General features: G+C 39.2%; 1 protein-coding gene across 3 annotated transcripts; it reads left to right on the plus strand.

The window, feature by feature from the left end:
* Positions 1-465: 465 nt before the first annotated feature.
* Positions 466-24,599, plus strand: SLC26A4 (solute carrier family 26 member 4). Of its 3 annotated transcripts, XM_039571483.1 has the most exons (20): positions 466-620; positions 961-1,100; positions 3,197-3,307; positions 5,004-5,194; positions 5,647-5,811; positions 8,395-8,547; positions 8,659-8,741; positions 9,693-9,840; positions 12,213-12,326; positions 13,087-13,164; positions 13,365-13,460; positions 14,910-15,016; positions 16,350-16,419; positions 16,728-16,820; positions 16,923-17,018; positions 17,899-18,129; positions 19,556-19,610; positions 19,929-20,074; positions 21,201-21,284; positions 21,784-24,599. In XM_039571483.1, exons 1-20 carry the CDS (start codon positions 466-468, stop codon positions 21,805-21,807), a joined length of 2,340 nt encoding a protein of 779 aa, XP_039427417.1. In that variant the 3' UTR covers positions 21,808-24,599. The 3 variants fall into 3 exon arrangements, with proteins under 3 accessions (XP_039427417.1, XP_039427418.1, XP_039427419.1); XM_039571484.1 differs by lacking the exon at positions 466-620 and adding an exon at positions 3,719-3,801 and having other exon boundaries at positions 1,011-3,307; XM_039571485.1 differs by lacking the exon at positions 466-620 and having other exon boundaries at positions 1,011-3,801.
* Positions 24,600-25,004: the final 405 nt, after the last annotated feature.

A 25,004-nucleotide genomic window follows, 5' to 3' on the forward strand; every position in this document is an offset into this window, starting at 1 on the left:
GCAGAGGCCATCACCTGTCGGCGGGGTTCGTGTGCGTGCAGCCAGCCCCGCTCCGCACGCCCCAGAGTCATTCCCCCGACGCCTGCCCGCGGGCCGCCGCCTTTGAAGTGCAACCCCCGCCCGAGGGGACGGGCGCTGTCGGGGCGGTCGCTCCGGGGAGCGCCGGCCCGAGCTGGGCTGACGAGGGGGCACCGGGGCGGCGGGGGGAGGGCGGACGGAGGCGTCGCCCGGGCCGGTCCGGAGCCGGGTCTTTCTGTTTCCCCGTAAATAAAGCGCCGGGCCGTGGGCGGCCGTATAAGTGCAGCTGCGGCGGGGCCGGCTCGCCCTGCCCCAGGCCGGGGAGCGGGCGCGGGCAGAGCCGTCGGAGCCGCGGTTCAGGACGCGGACAGCGCTGCGGGGCCGCGGGCGCGGCGGCGGGGCCGGCAGGGGGGGCCGCGCTCGCCGCCCGCCGGCTCAGGCGGGGCCATGGCCGCGGGCGGGCGGGCGGGCGAGCCGCTGGCCGAGCTCAGCCACTACGTGGTGGCGCGGCCCATCTACAGCGAGCCCGGCTTCCAGGAGGAGAACGAGCGGCGGCCGCCGCTGCCGCCCACGCTCCGCGAGCGGGCGCAGGCGGCCTGCAGGTGGGTCCGTGCGGCGGGAGGGAGCCGGGGGGCGCCGGCGGACGCGCGGTCCCGGCGCTCGCAAACTCCACCCGCCGAGGGATGAAGTGGCCCACACGCCAGACCGCGGGCGAACACATCCCTGCGTCCCTGCGTGTCGCAGCTGCCCACAGGGTGCTTCCTTCAGGGAGTGCGCTTTTGAGACCAGTACGTGCTCCGTCCCTGTCTGGAAGACAGGACTGTGACAGTCACTGCCCCTTAAATTTAAATGTGCATCAGTTCAGCTCTCGATCACTTTGGGGGTTTTGGAGCGCTCCAGTTGCAGCGCAGTTGGGTGCGTTCATCACTTGTTTTCTCGCAGATGTTCAAGGAAAAGGGCCTTTCAGATTGCCAAGTCCTTTCTGCCCATCCTGGAATGGCTGCCCAACTACCGGGTGAAAGAGTGGCTGGTCAGCGACATCATCTCGGGGCTCAGCACCGGCCTCGTTGCCACTCTGCAAGGTAAAGCCAGGCATGCCGGCGCTCCGCTCCCCTCCCCAGGACGTTCCTATAAGGGAGCCGGCTGAGCACAGGGACGTTATGCAGATGGAATTACAAATCTGAGGCTTGTTATTTAATACTAGATATTAGGTATTATTTTGCAATAAATAATTTATGGTTTTAATTTATTCCTTTTTCTTTCCTTGGCTAGAAGATTTAAATTTCTTGTGATGTGCTATCAAGATGTACTTAACTTTTCTTCCAGGCGTTTTATTCAGAGTATTCATTTTGGTATTTAAAATTTTAATTACATTGTGATAAATCAGATAGGTTGTGTGGTCTTATTTCTCTTTCTTGATTGTCTAAGCCTATAGTTCTCCTGTAACTGCATGCAAATTCTAGTTATTCCCCTAAAATAATGCAACCTTGATATCTACTCCTCTTTAAAATTCATCTCATAAGGTTGTTCAGGTGCAGAAGACAACCCTCAAGGAGATGGTGATGTATTCACATTTAAAAAAAAATTAAACTTGATGGATATTTACAGTACATGGCTTGCAATATTAAGTTTTCCTTACTTCCTTATTCCATTTATTAGTAAAGCTTTCAGTAGATGAATAAATAGGAAAGTGGCAGAAATAAGCAGAAATTAGTTAAAATAAGCTACTTAAGGAAGACTCAGAGGACAGAGCCATCCTGCCTGAGGCAGCATCTGTCTAAAACAAGACTAACTATAACCCTGACACACCAACCACACTCATTTCTTTCATCTCAGTAGAGCTCTTAGGCTATTTTCACAAATTTTTCGGGACTGCAGCAGGCAAAACTAGGCGTTTCAAGCCCACACTTTCCCTCAGTGGAAATTAAGTGGTTGCAGAAGGGGACAAAGATTTACATTGGGAACAAAGAAAGCAGTTTACGCATTCCCAATTAGCCCCAAGTATTCCCTCCTGTCTGTTCCCTTGGAGCATGCTAGGAAGGCAGAGACTGGCAGAAAAAAGGCATTACAAACTTCTGCCCCAGGCAGGGGGTGACCTGAGAAATACAGAAAGTGATTCTTTCCCAAAGAAAGTTCTGAAGAGAGTGTCAGAGCTGGAAGATCTTTGCTGAAGGTAGTAGTACAGTTAGAGGATCCCTGTGCCTTTTGAAAATGAACTGGGCTAGATGGACTTTTCATATTACTTAAAACAGCTATTATGCTCTTACTATAACCCCCTCATTTATTTGTTTTCAGTGGCCTGATTGTCTATTAATCAGAATCCATTTGTAAAACCAGTTTCTGAAATATACTGTCTGGTCTCCCACCTGTGCATTTAAAAAAAAAAAAAAAAGGTAGAAAAAAGGGGGAAAGCCCAAATTAGTGCAAATCTAAACCTAGGTATAATTTTAAAAAATCTGAAATTTTAAAACATGCATTACAGGAAAAATTGGCCAAAATATTTGCAAAAAAAAAGAGAGGCTTCTGAGATCTTGAGGTCCCTGGAATCCCTAATTCCCAGCAACTATGTGTGTTGGAGAATCCTTGAAGGAGAATATTATACTCTGCAGCGTGGGCTAACTGGGATATGATTCTGAAGGCAACTTTTTTATTGTTTGCTGGATTTGACAGCTTGCATGGGTATGCAAAGGAAGAAGAACCAAGGCTCTCAAATGTATGATTTACGTTGGTAATTAGTTTTTAAGCTGCTGCTGGGAAAAGAAGTGGCCTTATTTTCACAAGAGCTGAAGATACTGAAGCGTATGTGTAGCACAGTAATTCAGTTTTGTGCTTGAAATTTCTGTCTGTAACTAGAACCTTCACATATCCCCCTTTTCTCTCAAGAGGCACACTCTTGCAACAATGTTCTCCACTTAAGTTTCCTATCTCAGTCTGTGTATTGGGCTATGCAAATATAGAAACATCTTTCAGTACTTACTCATCCAACTACCAGCATGGGATATACAGTCATTTACAGTCATTGATACTCACATGTGTGCCTGCAACTGATTTACAGACAAAACATATTCTAAATTGCATCTGGACAAAAGCAGTAAATCTTTCTGAAAATCTATTCTAGACAAGACAGTAGATTGCTGAGAGATTTTAAATATGATGTTTTGATGATCTATCATTTCAGGTTTGGCATATGCTTTGCTGGTTGCAGTCCCTGTTGGATATGGTCTCTATTCTGCTTTTTTCCCCATCCTGACATACTTTTTCCTGGGAACATCAAGGCACATCTCAGTTGGTAACTGCATGTGTTCAAGTTACAGTGAATTATCTATTACAGAGTGTTAATCCTTACTGCAGACATTCATATTTCATACAATATAACTACTTTCTGAAACAAATTGGCTATGGTGAATATTAATATTGGTGGATCTGGGGAAATTAAGGTTTATTTCTTCTTTATACAGGCAATTGTGCATAATAGCTAACTTCAGTTGTGCCCCTGCTTTTTGCTTGAATTTGTGCTGAAGTTTAAATCTTGTCTTGGGCTACACTCTATGCGAGAAACGACAAGATCAAGGCCTCAGTAGGCAGTAAGAATGACAGACATTTTGTCTATCAGCTAAAGCTCAAGATGGCTAAAACAGAGCTCTTTTAGTCTTCTCTACAAGCCTTACTTGCTGCATCCTTTTTTGATTACTGTGGACAGTATCTTCTTCTTGCCTGTTGTGGAGACCCAGAACCTGTGTATCCACTCCAGCCTCACTCTAGGTCCTCACATCAAGGCTATGGGTAAACCTTGTTGATTCTTTCTGAATACTTTCTTTAGAATATGAGGTTTGTTTCCTGTCAGTTCTTACATTTAGAAGTCTTGTTACAGCTCGGTCACTGAAGTTCCTTTTTCTTCATTCTAACAAATCTAGGCTTTCCTTGTTCCTTGTTTCCTTGTTTTCTTGTACCAAGAACACATTGTTTTCTCCTCCCAGAGCTTTGGCATGATACTACGCTTTTTCATCGGCTTTCTTCTCTGCTGCATCAAGTGTCTCCATATGTTTTCTTAACTTTGTTAGCCTCTTCCTACCCTACCAAGCACCCCACATTGACTATCCAGATCTGACTTGTTATGCCTACTTATGGTGGCATTCCTACTTTCTAGATTATCAAACACTCCTTTTTTATGCTTTTCCCAATGCTCTTATTCATGAAGTGTCCCCTAAGGTATCTGTAAAATTTAACTTAAAAATCTGAAGTTAAATCTGTAAACTTTAACTTACTCTTCTTAAGACCTCTCGTGACATTTTCCTTTTCTGCATAATTTTAGTAAATAACTGCAACAAATATATTACTTTTTGATTGTGTTTTGCTGACACAATGATCACTTTCTCTGTATCTTGCCCAAAGTATAGTTTCAGTCATCTTTAGCCAATGTAATAGCACAATACTGCCAAAAGATGTGGTCCTACCCATTGGATCATGTTCCTGCCTCAACCATGGTGTTGGGATCCCTGATCATGTGGCACGCTGGATCAGCTGAAAACTAACCATGACAAAAACCCCCAAAAACCTAACCAACCAAAAAAACTCAAGCAAATAAACAAACTCCAAAACTTAAAGAAACAAGTTTTGCTTTCCCCTGGATTGGTGATCCATGTTGTCTGGTTGTGATGCTGATACAAGGGAGATGGTTGGAGCGTGTTGGAACATGTTGCCCCTTTTGGCCTTGGTACAGCCCTAAATTGCCTCAAGCAAAGCATGAAACTGCACCTGTACCTGTATGTACAATGTGACTTATTTAAAGAGGGAGCGGTATTTAAAGAAGGAGCAATATTTTTGTGTCATGTATGCAGTGCCTGTGGTGCTTGGCCCCTCACACTATTAATGTACCCCAATTACAATATTACATGGTTTTTCTGACTTAGAGTTTCTTGCCTATTCTGATATATGCTTTTTTTCAATGCATATTAAACTTTAATGTGGTCTGTTTGTCATTACAGGTCCATTCCCAGTAGTCAGTTTGATGGTGGGATCTGTTGTATTGAGCATGGCCCCTGATGAGAATTTTCTCATAGAAGGCAGTAATGCTACAGGGACAAATGGCACTGGGACACTGATAGACACTGAATCCAGAGATGCACAGAGAGTACTGATTGCTAGTACTCTCACATTCCTGGTTGGAATTTTACAGGTAAAATAGTTGACCTGAAGGCACAAGGTTGACACTGCTGTAGTGTTAATGGCGGGAAAATACCTACTAGGGCAGTCAGATATCTTCCTGTAGTAAAACACAAAAATGAAGGAAAGTTAACCCAAACTTTTCAGAACAACTTACCCTGTGCAGAGTCTGTGACAGCATGGCTGGGAGCATAGAGAGCAGAATAGCCCTGTGATTGCAGACTAGAAGACCTTCATGAAACTGAGTACTAATAGTGCATATCCTGGAGCTTCCTTTCACGCATTTCTTCAGGTCTCCTTTATTTCCTTGGGTGGATGGTACTAAGCTCCACTAGGCTGAAATGGGGGAAATAAGGTCCTAAGACTCTGCATCAACAAAGAGAAAAAACAAAGCATAAGAAATCTCCAAATAAATGTGTACCTTTTTGTTATTTAATGAGCTGTTATTCTTTATGATTTTTCCAGGTTATATTTGGAGTCCTCCAGATCGGTTTCATTGTGAGGTACCTTGCAGATCCACTAGTTGGAGGATTCACAACTGCAGCTGCTTTTCAAGTGCTTGTGTCACAACTGAAAATAGTTCTGAATGTTTCGACTAAAAATTATAATGGTGTCCTTTCCATAATATATGTAAGTATGCCCTTCTAATCTGCTTTGGTTCTATGACAGATATTTTCATATAATTGCTTATCTTCTGCTTCCATTTCACACTGGGGTGGTTCATATATATGGTGGTAAGTATAGGGGATTCATTTAGTTCTCAATTTAATGAAGAGCTGCAGCTGTTTATTTATAGCTGTGGGGCTCTAAGTAGCTGCTTTTGGGGTTCTCCAGACAGAAAGTCTAATTGCCATCTTGAAGTCTTTTTCAGAGAGAGCACTTTTTCACATAAAGTTTAAATGTGATTATCCAGCAAAACAGTTCTTCACTTCTGGAGACTACAATTTGTCCCATCCCTTGCTTTCTCACTTATTGTGAAGGACATTTGATCATTTATTAACACTGTCAGGTTATCTCCTAAAGCTGACTAGTCCCAAGGCTCTTTACACTTAAACCAGCAGGTCATTCTGGTAAAGGGCAGTGTTCTCCATTTCACATTGTAGCCATGCATGTGAATACCTAAAGGATACAGATTCCCACTCTTTGGCCAGGTACCTATTGGTCAGCAAACATGAGGCTGAGTTTTACTATCACAACTCCATTTGTTGATTTTACAGAAAATGGTCAAATGGAGAAATGTTTTGGCTACATTACAGTAATACTGAATTCTTAGAGGTCTGGTATTACAGAATAGTGTCCTTTCCTAGGAAAATTATTCAGAGTTTTGTCACTGACTTCAGCATGAAACTATCCAACTATCCAGGCTCATAGTATTTTAGATCTTCCATAGCACTTCATATTAGAACAGCGGTTTTCTAAAAGAGGCTGTTCTAGGAAAAAAAAATGTATTTGGAGATTTTACATGCCAGTTCTGGCAACCAGACTAGCAAAAAATACAACAGACATCTAAATTGCCAATAATAGGATGAATATAACTATAAACAGCAAGGTAAAAATTAAAAAAGACATCAGGAGGACTATTTGGGGGGGTAAAAAAAGTATTATCTTATAAGCCTTTCCAGAATGAATGGAAACTCTTTCCCTCAGAACAAGCAAAGTTAGATGAGACAAAATACTAAATAATACACCTTACAGCAGACCTGGCAGAGTGATGGACTTGTTATTCCAGCATTTTTTTCAATCTCTTTTTTATGTTTATTGAATGGATGGTACATTTAGTATAATACACTTTTTAAAAGGACCTACATGGTTCTTCCAGCACCAGCAAGCCTGAATGGGATGCTGACTTTTTAGGTTAAAGTTCAAAGCTTCTGTGTTCTTACAGGTGAGCCAGGTCAATGTGTTTGCAGGTGCATGTGGAGCAAAGAAATTGTTATTTCTGGTCTGTTCAACCAGTGATTTGCTTTGTCTGCTTCATCAAGTTTTGGACTTGCTTCAGTAGTGTTGTTTAACAAACTGCAACCCCAAGCATCCAACATTAGCAGAATCCCCAATCAGAGTCAGGAAGTTACTGTTCCTCTGTGAAGTGAAGCAGTGCAAGAGGTGGTCAGCCATTCTTATGGGATCCGTGGTGAGCAGTAGAATGGGCAAGAAATGGCTTCAGTCAACCAAGGGAGGGCGTCTGGTTCAGTGTTTCAGGAAGGCTTCTTCTTTAACTTAGCAAACATAGCTGATTAAGCACTTAGATGTTGTATTTCCAAACCAAAGCCTGTTCAGAAGGGTGGGAGTGGTGCTCTTGCTGCAAACCTTCTCTTATGTTTAAACCAAAAGCTCATTACTGGGGGAACTAACCAGGATGCAAGAAGTCTGTTTCTAACCCCTTTTCTACCAGATAACTGTTCTGTTACAGCTGCTTCACTATGCATGGGATAATTACATTTTCTTGGAGATAGGAAGCAAGTGAGAACTACCCTGATGCTTAGGAAGGAGGACAGAGGACTATTTGTGACTTTCCTGTAATCATCCCTTCATGTTTTCTTGTACAATTACTTGTAATAAACAATAGGATCAAGGAAGGGCACGGGAAGGGTAGAGAAGGGAGCTGCCTATTGCAGCCCAGTTGTGAGTGCTCCAGTCTGGGTCTGAACTCTACTGGGAGGGTTAATGTAGTGTAGATTGAGGCTTTTCTGAAGTGCAGGATTCTCCACAGCCTGGTAGGACCTGTGTCTTCACACTCATTCTCTGTATGTCAGCAGTGGAAATAGGAAGCATGTAATGCACAGACCACATGTACCAGGCATGTAGTGAACTGGGGTCTGCTAGCTCTCTTTAGAAAAATGAGGACCTCCCTTGCTATTTGTCAAAGTGAAGAAGCTACTGATCTTCCCTTCCTTGCTCTGATACAGGTAGAGGTTAAACACAGGTAGAGAGTTAGCTCTTTTTACTTAGTATTAATTGCCTAAAAATCGGGAAGCAGAAGCCCCCTATGTGGACAATTCTTGCAGTTATGCTTTTTCCATTAAATTCCCTATTAAATCCCTTTACTGATTCTGTAGCACCTTGACAATACATTATCCTCAGGCTTCTCCAGGCCTGAATGAAGAAGTTACTTGGCGTTCTCCAAAACCCCATGCATCTGGATCATCTCATGAGTATTTGCACATCCTTCAAGTGGACATGGGCATGTTTTATGTCGTCGCTTTTATTTTTCAGACTCTTGTTGAAACATTTGAAAGAATTGGTACCACCAACATTGCAGATCTTATTGCTGGACTCCTCACCATTTTTGTCTGCATGGTAGTTAAAGAAATAAATGATCGGTTCAAACACAAGATACCTATACCTATACCAATAGAAGTTATTGTGGTAAGCAAAGGGGCATAACAAAAGCTGAAAACAGATAAAATAGATGGGTCTAGCTACAGGAAGACAGGAACTCTTTTTAAGTCTTAAAACTGTTGTTTTATTTTATTACAGACAATAGTAGCCACTGGCATTTCATATGCTGCCGACTTGGAAAAAAATTACAATGCAGGCATTGTTAAGAGCATTCCAAGAGGGTGAGTGTCTTTGTTTTGTGGGAAAAAGGTATTATTTTAATTGGCTAAAAATGACAGTAGTAAGAAAAAATGCATAAAAGAAACATTGAGAGCTGTAACCTGAGTTTAGAACTCAGATCTGGAGATTTTCTGAGTTTTACTTCTGGCTCTATCAATTATACCATCTAAATATGTTGCCTAGTTTTCCTTCTTCTGTAAAATGGGCTTAGGAATGTCTATCTAATTAATGAAGTCCATCTGAAAATTAATTGCTTCCTGCTCATGAAGTGACTATAGGACTATGGAAAATGGTTAAAAAAAATATATATTTTTAATAACAAAATTCTGCATAGATTTAATTTCTGTAATCCTGAGTTATCCCACTGTGGTTCATATCCATGCCGCTACTGTTATCCCAATCAACCTTGTCACTTCCATACTCATAGGAGCAAGGATGTTGTGGATTACACTGGTAGAGACTTTCACTTGAAAGATTCAGAGCACTTCACAGTAGTAACCTTCACATTCCATTTGGTATTCAGGGCTTAATTAATTAAAATTTGTGGAAACACAGTAGGAGACAAAATGCTTTTGTGGTCTTACTGAAGAAGTATGTTAACAATAGTATGAAGTGTCATTAACATATTTATGTAATTCATCATACTGTTCAATACATCCTTTATTCGATGCTTCAAAAAATGTAGTTTTTCACTTTGCTATCATAAGACCAAATCTCAGCCATGCTGAGAACAATGGGAGCTTTGTTGCTGACTAATAGCATCAGGATTTGGGCTGTGGTGAGCTAGATAAGCGTGTTCTGTATGTCAATGGGCTGTTTCCACCTTTTTATTAACTTGAAACATTACACTTCATATTATAAGCAACCTGTATGCCTCTGCCTCAAACTCCTTGACAGTTCTGGTAAGAACAGAATTCAAAGCTGGTAACACTAACATGTTTTCTAAATGCTAGATTTTTGCCTCCTGAGCCTCCAAACATCAGCCTGTTTTCCCAGATGATAGCAGCCTCCTTTTCCATTGCTATTGTTGCTTATGCTATTGCTGTATCTGTGGGGAAGGTATATGCAACCAAGTATGACTATGCTATTGATGGAAACCAGGTATGTATCACCAAAATAGTTTATAAACATAGTGAATGTAAAACATGCTGACTTATGGAGCCAAATGAAAGAAACACCATTCACACACATTTTTCAGACACGCACTGAAATCTGACAGGAGAAGTTTTTTCAACTCTTAACTCTTATTTAAAAAAAAAAAAAAAGCTGAAATGACCACATAGAGATGAGCCAGATCCATCTTCAGTATGGGCTTTTCATATTAACTCATTCCTTCTGTATTGGTTTAGTGACTGCAGTACCTCTGAAAGGGCTAGGCACTGTATAGGGGAATTATCTGGTGATTTCAAGTTGACATGGCCAGCTTTAGCAACCTACTTTCCATTTCCACTTCTAAGGCATATTTTGAGGTGTGTTGCTTGGGCAGGTGAAGGCAATGTCAAGCTAAGAAGTTGCTCTGGACAGCTTTATTTAGGCTTAGTCTTCATGCAGGATTTGAATCGGTTGAACTGTACAGTTAATAAACTATTGTACTTCTCAGCATGACACTAGTTACATCAATACAACTGCACTTGTAAGCTAATAGATCAGTCCTGCAGCTTCACAGAAGTTAATGCCTACCAGCATAGGAACGTGCTGGAGTAGCTGTGTGCACTAAATGGCTGAACTGCTGTAAGCACTGGTTTCTAGGGGCACATAGCTAGAATGTGACATGAGCTGTGCATCACAAGCTCTTACAGGATTCCTGCATTTGTTCAATGTCTTCACCGGGTGTTATGTTGCTTGCCCGTGGTGTGGAATTAAAATGTCAGAAAGCTTCCTTGTCCTGCATCTATGCTAATTTTTCATTTGATCTTTTGAGCATATTAAAAAACGGCCTCACTACAGCAAGTAGATAAGACGAGTACTTTGTTTAATGAGTCCTTTATTTCAGTACTAATGGATTACATAAGGTTTGACTTTGGAAACACTGTTTTGCCGTATATAAGAAAATTATGCTTCTGTTTATCAGTTTACAATCCTGAAAGGCCAAATCTGGTAACACTTGGTCTTAAAGTTGACCAAAATGCACCAACTTTCAGTTTAATAAATCTGAAAGAAGAAAACATAATCCTAGAAGTGCTGTTTATGCTGTTCTGTTGTTGAATATGTTGTTCTGCCAGCAGTGGTGTGCTTCAAAGATACTGATTAAATATTGTAGTAGAAGAATTAGTTTATAAAAGCAAAGTGCCTTCCTTTCAGTACAATGTTATGAATTTTACATGTAGTGAAAGGTTAAATGGAGCCCAAAATGATGGGCAAATAGTTTACTTGATCTGGAGAAGTTAAAATAACATCATAAAAGCAGTTAGTAAAATAATTTTGAAGGATGGGATGATACTGTTATCTACCAGTGTCTATATTGTCTTAGTAGATCCAGATTATTAACACCTAAGAACACTAGGAACCATATGTCCAATATTTTCTCACAGATCACAGTGGTTACATGGGAATAGGCATGAATTATTTAGGTCTGTTCTGTTAAAGAACATGACTTCCTGCTCTTGTAGTTGGAGCTACATTAAAAACTTACAGGAAATTTAATTTTGCAGAAAAGAAGGGAGACAGTCAAAATCAAATATTAAATTATATTTTTAAAAGTTTGCAGTGAGTAAAAAGCTCCTGTGCCTGTATCAGCTTGGTGAAAACAATGCTTCTGTCAATTATATGGGTTTGGTTGCAGACAGCTCCCAAATTCTTTATTTCCCAGTGGAGAAATGGCCCAGATCCCAGGACATAAAGCTCCCAGGGTCCTTGTCACTTGAGCAGAACAACCAGCATCAGTAGGTGCCAGCATCTGTGACCCTGGGGCAAATCTATGAGACTGCTGCCTGAGACTCAGCATGAGTTCATTGGGATGCTTAGATAAAAAAAACTCTTAGAACTTTTCAGTGAAACAGTGTTTTATTGCAAAGTTCCTTAATAGTTCTGCCAATAATACAATGTTTTGCGTAGTTAAAGGCTTGCCTAAACTCAGACTATTGTACTGATCAGAATAATTTGTTTAGCTGATGATACCTGGGAGTTAAATTTATTCTAGTATCCATTTCTTGATGCAATTATTCCAGTGTAATTCTTAGAAATGTTAGGTGTGCTAACATTGATGGAAGTAAGCTTTAAACACCTTTGTACTCAGATGAGCATGTCCATGTCACGGGGAGTATACCAACCTCTGTGTTGGTTTCCAAACAGAGGTAGCTGCACTGGCACAAGAGGCATTTGTGTAAACATTTAACAGCTATTACTCATTTGTACTCTTCCTAATATTATTGTGCTGCCTACTTTATCAGCTACTGCAGAAGCTATTGTCATTCTCCATTGAAAAAGTGTCTTCAGGCATCTTGTATTTACAGCATCATTCATGTATCTTTCAGGAATTTATTGCCTTTGGGCTCAGCAACATTTTTTCAGGTGCCTTTTCTTGTTTTGTTGCAACTACTGCTCTTTCACGGACTGCAGTCCAAGAAAGTACTGGTGGAAAGACTCAGGTAACGACTTCTTCTTACTAGTACTGTGCACAGGTAAATTTAATTTTGTGTAGTGCACAGATTTCACTGTGGGATGAAAGTAGTCCTAAAATGATTGTGTTGCTGGCACATGGAAAGCCACAGGTGTCTTAGCAGCTCAGCTCTAGTAGTGAATCATTTTTGTAGCTCTGCCAGAAGAGGGCAATCAAGTTTTATATAGCATGAGTTACCTTAGGGGTCAGAATCTTTTAACTCAAGTTCCCCAGAATTTCATTTCCAATTAAAGGACTAAGCTTGTCACAGTAGGATGTGGGAGGAAATCTCTCCCAGCTTGCCATGATATCTTTAAGCTCTCATGTGTTTGCCTGAACAGCTCTGCCATTTGCCATTCACCATCAGCCATGGACCATCTTTGTCATGTTGAGTAAACGACTTTGTTTTCCCATACTATAGTTGTGCGGTTTCTAACAGTGAAAAGCTACAGCTTATCCAGCAGCTCCTTTTCCAGCTGACTCACAGACTGCTCCCTTCATCTGTATATGTAACATAACCCCTCCAAGAGCTACTACCTTGTGTTTGTTTAGACTACCTGCTTAATTGAGTTCCCTGTGTGTTAGCTGAAGTGCATAATGGTTGCCCACATACGCCCAAACACAATGACACTTTGGCAGGTCTCCTTGTTCCTAAAGAAATGTAATGTGCAACTATTTAAACCTTTTTCTTTGTAATCCTGGAAACAGACGATAGTAAGTTCATTTCCTATAAACGCTGTTCTTTGCAGGTTGCTGGTATAATCTCAGCTGGGATCGTTTTGATTTCTATTGTTGCCCTGGGGAAATTGCTAGAGCCCTTACAAAAGGTACTGTACTCTTCCTCTACAGCACAGCCACATCAGATACAAATGCTCAGCTATGATGGGCAAGATTAATATCTCTCTTTAAACTGTGGTGACTGATTCCAGACAGGGCTGTGGTTTATAGTGTGATGTTTAATGTTGAGCACTATCTTAATGTGCAGTTTTGCTTCTGAATACCACTTTTTCATCATTTTTCTTCACAGTCTGTGTTGGCAGCTGTAGTCATAGCTAACTTGAAAGGGATGTTCATGCAAGTGTTTGATGTTCCCCGTCTGTGGAGGCAGAATAAAGTGGATGCTGTAAGTAACCTCATTTTTTTTCCTCCTGAATGTTTTTGTCTGGTTTTGGGTTTTTTTACTTTTTAATGCCAACCAAGTTTCTCTTACCTACATAAACAGGATTTTGAGGAGTTAACATCAGAAAATGTTTATGTGCATTCTCAAAATGCATTTGCCATGAGGTCAGTTAAAAATTCCCCTTTTAGGGTCAGTATTCTGCTAATTTTCTTTATTCCCTATACTCTGCAGTAAGGGTACCAATCAGGGTATTTGTGTGCAGTGATAACTCCTTCATATCCATTTCCATAGCTTACAGAAATCTTGTGTTGATATGGTTTGAAAAGCAGAATAAGGATGGCCTGTTGCCACCTTTACCATTCTGATTTTATCTTTTGCACTGTTTAAATGAGTCAGAAAAGCTGACCTTTCCTTAATTCATGTACATACATTTATGTTGTTACCGCATGAACATACCATTTGTCTGAATAATCTCAGATAGTCCTCAGAAAATATGTTTTCACATTTTCATGTAGCAAGACTAATCCAAGCTAGAATGTGGATTCATTTGGCATGCTAAGGGATGTATGAACAGACTTCTCTTATGAATCACTATAACCATATCTCAGGGTACTTGCTCACATCTCCCAGTGTGTATTCTGTGGAACAGACTTTGATTGCAGCTCTTAGAGAAGGAAAAGATTGCATGGAAGACATTTTTTCCATGCAGTCCTTACTGTGCTTAGATTTTACAGTTAGTGTTATTGGGCAGTACCTGTCCTAGACAGATCTCAGACATTTTAGTCAATCATTTACTGGTTTACAGGCATAAGATCCCACTGACTTCAGTGAGAAGTGCAAGCACTCAGCTTTTTAAAAAATTGAGTCTGCTGCATGTTCTGCCTGGGCAGTGATGTAGGAAAGAACTGAGGAGTGCACTTCAACTGTTCTGCCTGAATATTCAGTGGAGATCTTAGAGAAGTCCCATCAACCTGTTAATACGAAGTACCTCTTTGCAACAGTTCTCTTAAATATCACTAAGGAATCCCCTTCCTTCCCTGTATGTCTGCATGGGAGGGCACCTTACAGTATTTTACATCTTGGTAAAATAAATTTCTTACCAATTTTTAAGAAAGATTAACAAAGATTGCCATCATCAGAAACAAGTAAATGCAACATTTAACTATATCTCCTTTAATTTTACCAAAGGAGTCAGATCCTTAAAAAATATTGTTATGTTGAAAACCTGTTCTTTCCTAAAAAGCTAACTATGCCTAATAAGATAATGATGGATGAAAGCATCTTGGAGGAAAAAGAAGACTTTTGTGTGGAAGTCAGCTAATTACTAGTGTGCTACAATCAGTTCCAAAGTTAAAATCTGCTACTCAGGTTATCTGGTCTAGTGTTTCTTTAGCATGACCAGGAGTCATATGTTAAAACTAAAACACTTTACATTTGTTATTTCTTCTCCAGATGATCTGGGTTTTTACATGTATAGCATCCATCATTCTGGGACTTGATTTGGGATTACTTGCTGGCCTTTTGTTTGGATTGCTGACAGTTGTGCTGAGAGTTCAGTTGTAAGTAATACAGTATCAGAAATAATTCTTAGTTTTATATTATGAAAAAGGAAGATAATAAGCTGAAAAGTAAGATGATTTGTGGCAGAATATTTGCTTGTGTTACAAAAATTTTGAAATGAAAAAGCCAGTTTTTTTAGAACAAGTCACTCCTTGTGTGCTATCATTTAATTACACTGATAAAAGAGAAGCTGCATTATTTTATCAGTATTTTATATCATGCTGGCCACTCTGGTGGTACTTAGCCATATGTTTTCTATGCATACACATAGCTGAGTTCTGGAAAGGGATAGGAGCATTCTAGATCAAATCGAAACAGATGTATGGCTTGTGTAATTAGCTGATCATTATAGTAACTCTTAGCGGGTAATACTACTACAGTATGCTGCACGTGCCAATAACCTTTTCACTTACTGCTTATACAAGACTGATTGTATGGCTGCAAAAGAAGAGCAAGTGAAAGCACGAGAATAAGAAAAAATTTGTGCTTCTGGCTGATTTGTTGCTGCTTATAGAATATATGGTAGTGGAATGGTGAGAAAAGGTGGATTTGAAGAATGTTATTTGGTCATCTTGTTATTTTTCACTGATCTTTCATCTGAAAATACAACGTAACTCCTCTCTTTCAGCTTGGAGTCCAGAGAGTAATGTAACTAGCATTACCAAAGGATAGTTTCACCATCAGCAAATGCATAAAAATAAAGCCTTGCAGAAGTTGTTACAGAATAGTAGATTACAAAAAATGGAGTTAGAAGACCCTCAAAAAAACATTCCCAAGTTCAACTCAGATAATGTTACCAAAATATAAAGGGGAGATGAGCCCTTAAAAACTTGAAAACAATTTGCTTCAACTGTTAAATATGTATCTGGAAACTGCAAAACATTTTGGTTTTGTTATTGACTGAAATAAAAATTTTAAAAGTTGGACAAAAAGATTGACATAATCTGAAAATAATGTAAATGTATTTCAGTTGATTTGAAATTTAAAAACCATCGATTTTTTTTCAGAGAAAAAAATGGTTTTTTTAATTCAAAGCAAACTAATCTGCTTTTAAAATATTCTTCTGGTTTGGGAAACCAATTGAACAAGTTGTTCACTCAGCTCTTAAATCAAAATGGTGGATTAAGTAGGCTGAGACCAAAATACCTTGTTTTTATAAAGGCCCGTTCACTAGAGTGACGCAAAATAGCTTCAATACTTTTGCAAGTCTGTTAGCTTGGCATTAGAAAACAAACTACAGGAGTCAAAAACACTTTGTATGTGCAGCAAAGCCTTCAATTCCATGAGTGCCATGTATGACATTTACCTTCACTGTCTTTTTGTTTCTGTTAGTCCTTCATGGGGAGGCTTTGGAAACATTCCTGGCACAGACATCTACAAGAAGGTCAAGGACTACAAAAATGTAAGTGATTGCTGAGTTTTTTCCCTTCAGTCTAGAAGTCAGTGTAAGAAAAGGTTGTGCCTTGCATATTGTACACAACTTGAATTTGGAAGTGGGGTCTGCAAAGATAACAAATTTCAGCATCTTCATCCAGTTGGTTGCACCATCTTGCATGCTGGGGCTGTAAGCTTCTAAAAATGGAATCCCCTCAATCATCAACAAATACATTCTTTTTTTTTTTAATTAGCTATGTAGTTGAAACAGTGAAACTGCTTCTTACTAGTCGAAATATGACTGTTGCTGTATAACCTTATACTCTTTGGCAACAGGTTATAGAACCAGAAGGTGTGAAGATTCTCAAGTTTTCAAGTCCAATTTTTTATGCTAACATTGATGGACTGAAAAGCAGCCTCAAATCCACGGTAAGTGATATGTGATGGGTTTGGAAGCTTCTTAACTATCCTTGAGATTTCCTCATAATTATGTCTAGGTTAAGTTAAATAATTTTGGTCCTTTTTCTGTAGGTGGGATTTGATGCAGTCAAGGTATATAATAAGAGACTCAAAGCACTGAGGAAAATACAAAAGCTAATCAAGAAGGGAAAATTAAAAGCTACTAAGGTAGGCCTTCTAAAAATTATTAATTTCTATTTTTTCACAAAGGATTACTGTTGGAGCTTTTTAGTTAAGGCTTAAATATGAATTACTCTGTATTCATCTTTAAAATAGAGATGAAAAGTGTGACTTACTACATGGTAGTACAGTTTATAAGTAGCATAATACAAAATTTATAACACAACTTAACTTACAGTTTTAATCACCTAGATCCTGACTTAGAGTTTCTTATTACCTGGAACATCTGCAGATCAGGTCAGATCTTAATACATGGTTTAATGTATCAATATAACAATCATAATCTAGATTCAAAAATGACATGAAAGAAGATGAGTCACCTTAGAGAAAACAGAGGACAGTGGAGGCATCCCTGACCCCTGGGAGTGTCACAGGTCTCACTGTCAGCAGCAGTTTTGGTCCAAATTTCCCACACAGGACTTGTCATGGGCAGTGCTCTGTGCACTGTTAGGCTTCACTTTTCTCTGATGGGGTTACCAACTACACCTGGTTGCCCACGTGCCTGGGACCTTCAGCAAGGAAGGAAGAGATTAGCCTGGTGCCCAGGAATCTTGACGCTGGTAGGGAGAGGAAGAAGAAATATGTTTGATTTGTTTAATTGGTTCACAGGACCTTCAGGGCCTGAGAATGAGGGAAAAGGGAACAAATACACGACTTGCTTGGCCATAGAGAATGGCTTCTTGCCTTATAAAATGGCATTAGTTATGCTAACTACAGTACCAGGATTGGGAGCTGGGGATACCGGTCACAAGTGTCTGTCCTGTCAATTCCTTCAACCTTCAGAAGGTACCACAGGGAAGTATTTTCTGTAACTCCAAAACTTGCCCCATGATTAAATTCTGTATTCCATGTATTATCTACACATTAGAATGGCATCATCAGTGAGCCTGGTATTAATAATGAAGCTTTTGAGACTGATGAGGAACCTGAAGACAACCAGGATCTTGAAGTTCCCACCAAAGAAGTAGAGATCCAGGTGGACTGGAATTCAGAACTCCCAGTCAAAGTGAACATCCCCAAGGTGCCCATTCACAGTCTCATTCTTGATTTTGGAGCAGTAACCTTCTTGGATATTGTAGCTGTGAGATCAATAAAAACGGTAAGGGCATTTTTTTCTGATGTTCTATGAAAATGAAACTAGTCAGCAGTATGCAAATCAAGAGCTGTTAGCTGAAGTTAATTTCTGAGTTTTAGAAAGTCTGTTGTTGAAAAATATCATCAAAATGTATACAGCAAAAAGTAGAATATTGGTGGTGTGTGTCTTTTAAGTGGGAAAAAATGCATTAAAAGAACAATATGAAACTTGCATAGTCAAGTACTCAAAAAATTTAACTGAAGAATGTGGTCCTCTTGTAAGCATATGTTATGAAAAATTTAGTTATATATTTTCTTTCCACATGCCTCCTGCTTTAATCTGGGCACAGGATGATGCTCACTCAATACAGAGGTAGTAAAAATTTCATTTTACCATCCTTGTTCAGTCTTTAGCCACAAGATTTATTTGTTCATTCCATACTATTTTAATTATGAAAGAAGAATGATTCATTTCTTTATAGTGGTTAATATAAGCGCTTCATCAACATACATTAATTAATCTTCAAACTCACAGTACATAATAAGGAGATAATATTCCTGGTTTAGGAAGAGGGAAATGAGGTGTAAAGATTAAGGCCAAGTATTTCCCTTATTTTTTGGTGCCCAGTTGCAAGTGTGTAGGACCAGATTGTTCAGTCTTTAGTATTTTCTGATATTTTGTATGTTCAGATTGATGCTTTCACTGATGTAATTTTGCAGTTGGGACTACTCAGCCTATCTATAAAACCAGATCTTTACCGTGACTCTAGTTTATCAATTAACAGAAGGGAATGGAATTAGTAATCACCTCTGAAAACACTAGGAGGCTTGCCTGCCACCAGGGAGCCAGGGGTGGATTCCAGTCTTCTGCCTTTTAACTAAGTGAAATACAGGAGCAGTGTTTGCCTTACTTCAGCCTCCTGACTAGTTATGTGGGAATATGGGGTCCGTTGACATGACTCTCCATGTGTAGCTTTTTCATCCAAGAACAGGTCCATCTGATGCACTACACGAGGGGAAAATCTGTGTAAAAAATCTGCATGGGCCAATGAATGATTGTATCATATCACACATACATGGGGGAAATGAAGCTTGCTCGGGCCCATGTGGTCTCGCTTGGAGAGATGATTATTCATATTTTGAGAACAGAGCAACAACCTTAATTGGCAGCAGTGCTTGTGTGTGTAAAATGGGTAGTTCCACTTACATAGCTGAAGATTGGCCACTTCAGCAACAAGGTACTTAACTACTGGATCCTTAAGTATAGCAAAGTATAGCAGTACCTTATTTCTGATGAATAAACAAAATGTACTATGTGGATTAAAGAAAATCAGAAAAAAATGAAGTGCATGTGCCTATACATTACATAGACATACACACATATATGTATTTTCTCCTTATAGACTTTGTTTATTGATGTCCTTGTTGCAAACTTTTTTTTTTTTTTTTAGATAATTAAAGAGTTTGAGAGAATTGATGTGAGAGTATACTTTGCTTCATATCAAGGTAAATATCCAAGTATTTCTACTTTCAGTCATGCAAAGAATAAAATGAAGGTGAGAAGGGATCTCTAGATGTGTCTGTGGTAACGTGCCCTAATAAATACGTGAATTGTCACACTGGTAAACATTGTTGACTCCATTGGGACACAAAGAATGGTGGGATGTAAAGGAAATATGGAAAGTAAAATTCAAGACTAAACTATAATTTATGGATTCATTTGGCTGTATATTTGATTTCTGATAATTGCAACTATGTATTTTGACATTTGTTTCTTAAATTACTTCATATTGTATAAACCTGTTATGACTTTCTTTTATTCAGATAACCTTATATCTCAGCTGGAACGGAGTGCCTTCTTTGATGACACTGTTAGAAAAGACATATTTTTCTTGACTGTCCATGATGCTGTGCTCTATATAAGGAATCAAATGACATACAGTGACAACCAGGATCCCATATTTGAGAAGGTAAAGATATCCAGCAGTACATTTCCCTTCCTTCTATCATCTAGCACTCATTCTTGAAGTGGCACATTTGAAAACTAGACCTAGAACTGTAGTACAAAAAAAGTGGGAGTGTAGTAAATTAGGCAGCTTCTGTAGCACATGAGTATTTTTCTAGATTAAAGGAAGCGTCTGTCAACTCCAGGACTTTGTTAGTGAAAAGAGCATGAGAAACAGCACATATGGAAAACACTTCATGCTAAGACACAATTTGTAATTTCTGATGACTGGCATCTTAAGAACCTCTTCAGCAGGAGGTTGCATTTGGAACATTATATTTAATTGTTACCGATGGAGTTTTCTTCGATGTGTCTGTCATACTCCTTTTGGAATCCGTGACACTATCCTGTGGAGATGGGTTCTCTAATTTTAGATTATGTGACAAATACTTCCTGCTTGGTTTAAGCCTGCTGGACTTCTGGATTGTTAGCTGCAATGAATAATGATTCCTTGCTCCCTTTCCCAACACTCCATAGACTTCTGATCAAAGCTATAATCTCATTCTACTTGTTGCAGATACATACAGAAGCTGTTCCACACTAGTGTTCATTCCTACTGCCCTTCTCTGTGCATTTCCTTGTTGTATTCTCTGTATTTTTCAGATAACCAGAATGCTCTGTAGCATTTAAAGATACGGGCCTTCACTAGGAAAATGGTCATATAATGTCCTCCTTTCTTTTCACCACAATTCCTTTCCTAGCAGTCACTGTTACAGTATTATGAATAAATAGCAATTAATATTACTGATAAATAACTAGGATAGGACCCTTATGTTTTGTAACTCTTTCATACTAATATTTTATAGTGGAGCTTAACATTTTTATAATGCTATACAGAAGTTTAGAGATAGAGTTTTTATTATATTTACAAAGCCATAACTAGTCATGTAAGCAGAGACAGGCCCAAAAGTTCTGCAATTTTTAAGTTCCTCTCAACTGAACTAAATCATCATCTTTGTCAAGGAACAGTAAAAACCAGACTCTTGTAAGTTGTAGAAATTATTTTAAGGTACTTCAGAGTAAAAAAAAATCAGTTTCAGTGATATGGACAACATGTAACTCATAATGTTTCTTAATTCCTTTCTACCAAGATTTCACTCATGCAGGAGTCTAAAGAACCCATAGAGTTCACAGAAGCAAGCCGGCCTGATGATGAACTTGATGTGCAGGAAGAGGTATGCACTTTAGAACTGAATGTGTCTATCCCTCTGCCTGTAGCCTTGAGTCATGCTGTGAGAGTACCCTCAACAGGTACCTTCTCCATAAATAAATACTGTTTCTGGATACCAAATGTCAGTACTAAGTCGAGGAAGTCACATTTTTCTTGAGATGGTAGTAGATTGTATCTGCTTAAGTATCTCCTCATCTCTCTTGCTTTAGGACTACTTTTGCCTTACACAGGCTTATAAATAGATCTAAACACAAGATGGGTGCCTAAAAGAAGATTGGTAAGGCTTGAGGCACCAGAGTCCAAAATGATGGTCAACCTCCCCTTTTCATCCTTGTTTTTACACAGCAGACACCTTCTTGCACAATCTGCACGTTACAGAAGTTACTTTCTTTATACTTTCACTGAGTTTTTAGTTTACACAAACATGTAATTTTCCCAGATGGTGTATACTCAGAACTAACCATGGCCTGTTTCTCTCCACCTTTCAAAACCCATTTGTCTAGGCTATGCGCCGACTTGCTTCCTGAAGGACTGCTGGTACTGTCCTGCCTGTGAGCGCACAGCAGTATTCACGCACCAGTACTATCTATATCCGCATTTTCTGCTATGAAACCAATCTTTGCACTTGAAGAAAACCTTGATTGTTTGTCTGAATGATACAGATCTCTATAACTCTCCAAATTTTAGCTAACATTATCCCAGAAGTACTCTGGACCTTGATTCTGCAAGCATTTTCTGCTATGGTACATATTAATAAAAAAGAAAATCGGAAGACTATTGTGCAAGATGTACTCAGTTTTGGGACTAGTCAGGCAGAAGTTGCACTACACTTTCATCAGTGTGTACAGGATGAAAAGCTGCTCTGTGGTCTTCCCTGGAGAGTGGAAGAGACCAAAATCTCTGGATGGCAAGCCTTTTGTTCAGTATTTGTACAATGCCTAGTGAAAGGGCAGGAGTTCTAGGTGGCCAAGGCTTTGAACATTAGTGTGAGAATAGATGCTGACAAGCCTTGAAAAATGTATCATGATCATTTTTTTCAAGCAGTTCCTTAAATTGCTGCAGGTAGTTTGATTGCTGAAACAGGTGACAGGTGAAACTGTCATGTGAACAGGAAACAGCACTGAACTGCTGTAATACTTCAAATAGGAAAAGTTTCTAAAGACCCTTGGATATGGGTTCATTAGTTCTGTATTAATCCCATTGTAGCAAGTCTTGCACTACTATTAATGATCGTCTCTTAAATGAAGGACAGACAGAAGATTATTTTGGCTAGGTTACATAATCTCCATCAAGAGGCAGATCGTGACATAAATTAAGGAGAACCTTAGTCCCTGGGTACTTAATGGAATCTGTAAAACAGGATGATATCAAGCGCAAGCAAGAAAGTCAGAATATGACCTAGTATTGAGGTTTGTGGGTTTTTTAAATGGAATATAGGTGTATTTTTTGTTTAATGAATAGTTATATTTTTATAGAGATTTTTTCTTTTAATATTCTACATCAAACTGCTGCTGTTCTTTTACATTTGAAAGTTCATAATGCACAAGTGCAATAATTTACAAAAGATAAAGATTTGACCAGCAAAACTTTAATCTTGAACTAATGTTCTTAATTTTCATGAAGAAGAAATGTATTTTGACAGAAAACAGACTGCTACCTTAAATTTTTTAGCACTACATTATTTTATAAATGGGAAAACAACCTCTATGGTGAGGAAACAGATAAAAATTAAAGTCTAAGAAATGTCCAGGTATAAAATGACTTTAGGTTTAACAGTGTGGAATAATTAGCTTTAGTATATTTAATTCTCCTTATTTGATTACATCAGAGAAATTTGCCAACATCACACTGCACAGAGATTTCTGCTGCAGGTAACACTAGTGGAAAAGCTAAGCATTAAGTGAATTATTCTGGCCTAAGCACCTGAGACAACTGTGTCAAAATCAGTGAAAAAAAAAATCCTATAAACTTCAGTCAGTGGGACAGTATCTTACATAATAGGTAACAGCACCAAACTGTCATCTGTATTCTCTAGTTAAGTCACAGACTTCAGCCTTCACAAGTCATTGAAGCTTCTCACTTCAGACACTTGAACTTAGGTTATGTTCGATGCTCCAGTCCAAGCCAGCAAACAGCAGGATTGTATTCACAATGGGTATGGGCCATTTGTCTGTGGGACGGGCATCTCCACCAGCTGAGAATGAGGCAAGTGTTCAAGAGGCAAATCAGACCACTCTGTGCCTCTTCAGATGGAACCATTAATTTATTGACACGAATGCTTCAGCCCAGGCTGTGATTTGACAATTCATGCTTTTAACTCTACCTGTCCTCCTTCTGTCCCCTTGCCAGTCTCTCATGGGAGGTTGGCACTTCAGCCCACCTTACTGGCCTGAAGTCCCTATCAGGCCATGGCCCCAACTCCTGTTAATCTGACTACTGGAACAGTTGCCAGTGCACGAGGCCAGTGACACATTTTTTAGAGGCTGTATTGCTTTTCTAAAACAGGTGTACATTTTATGTAAAAGGTAAAATACTCTACCTGGTAAGTGAGCTTTCAGCTAATTGTTATGTGGGACACATTCTATGGAAAAGATGGTAAAAAAGTGGTAGCAGTGAATTATTTTTTTCCTCAAGACAACATTTGCACTGTGAAGTTTGAGTACAGATTCTTACTTGACAGAGAAGTGCCCTTACATTATTTTCTGAACTTTCTCTAGTTCTTTTCTGTACAGGTATTTAAAAAGCATTTAAATACTCAACAGTCTTCCAGTTCCTTTCCAAATACGACACCTGATCTGGGATTAATTGTGATAAAACATGATAAAATGCACTTATTCTCACAGCCTGCGTATTTCTTCCAGGCATGGTTGTTCTTAATTTAACAGGCACAAAATATTAAACTTTTTCTGAAAAACAGCATTTCTCTCAAAACCTACTGTGGCATAGAAGGGTAAGAGATAATATGCAAAATGTATTAAAATACCTTTCTCAGTGGATATGTGCTTCATTTTCTATGTATCCATCAAAATTAAGGATACCAAAATAATGGATTTTAGATTGAAGCTAAAATTCTCTAGTTTTTTACTAATTCAAATATCCTATAAGTAGTGTAACTAGGTGTGCTCATCTTTTTCCAGTAGGATGAAGAAGTGATATTTTTGTATGCATTTTGAGTATTACTGTTCTGTCTTTGCATGTCAGATATTAAACTTGGAGATGTATTTTAAGGTTTTTTACACTTTTAAAAAGCTGCATTTGAAAAGTAATTGTACCCATTACCTAGAAAATAAAGTTGTGCCTGCTGAAAACATGCTCCTTACATCTGTGTATTTGGGAGTTTCATGTTTGGTTTTGGGTTTAAGTCTTTTCTTTGTGAATTCTTATTATGGGGAGATAAAGCATATTATAAAGGATCAGTGTCATGCTTCCCTTGGGTGTGTTTTGAGGATCAGCAAAGACAAAAGGGAAAACCTGTTCTCTCTGCCTTGTGCGGATAAGACAAGGAATGTTAGACTTAAACGGCAGCTTTTAAATGTTAAGGCTACAAAGATAGACATTGTCCGTAGGGGCACAAAATCCCACTCCAGGAGGCTTTTAGTGAGACAATCACCAATCTGCATGGAGTAGTTACCCCTACTTCAGGGTTGTGGAAGGACTGCTCAAGGCCATTTTCTACTTAAAACCTACGACTTCGTTGTATTTTTCTTTCTTTCCTTTCTTCAGT

The sequence above is a fragment of the Corvus cornix genome, chromosome 1A (genome assembly GCF_000738735.6).
Source record: "Corvus cornix cornix isolate S_Up_H32 chromosome 1A, ASM73873v5, whole genome shotgun sequence".
NCBI classification, from domain to species: Eukaryota; Metazoa; Chordata; class Aves; order Passeriformes; family Corvidae; genus Corvus; species Corvus cornix.

What these genes read in the sequence shown, in the direction of transcription:
- SLC26A4 (XM_039571483.1), top strand. Translation starts at nt 466, where the DNA reads ATGGCCGCGGGCGGGCGGGCGGGCGAGCCGCTGGCCGAGCTCAGCCAC. An exon ending in AAAGCAGCCTCAAATCCACG is followed by an intron (nt 16,821 to 16,922) that starts GTAAGTGATATG and finishes CTTTTTCTGTAG; the next exon opens with GTGGGATTTGATGCAGTCAA. An exon ending in AGGATCCCATATTTGAGAAG is followed by an intron (nt 20,075 to 21,200) that starts GTAAAGATATCC and finishes CTTTCTACCAAG; the next exon opens with ATTTCACTCATGCAGGAGTC.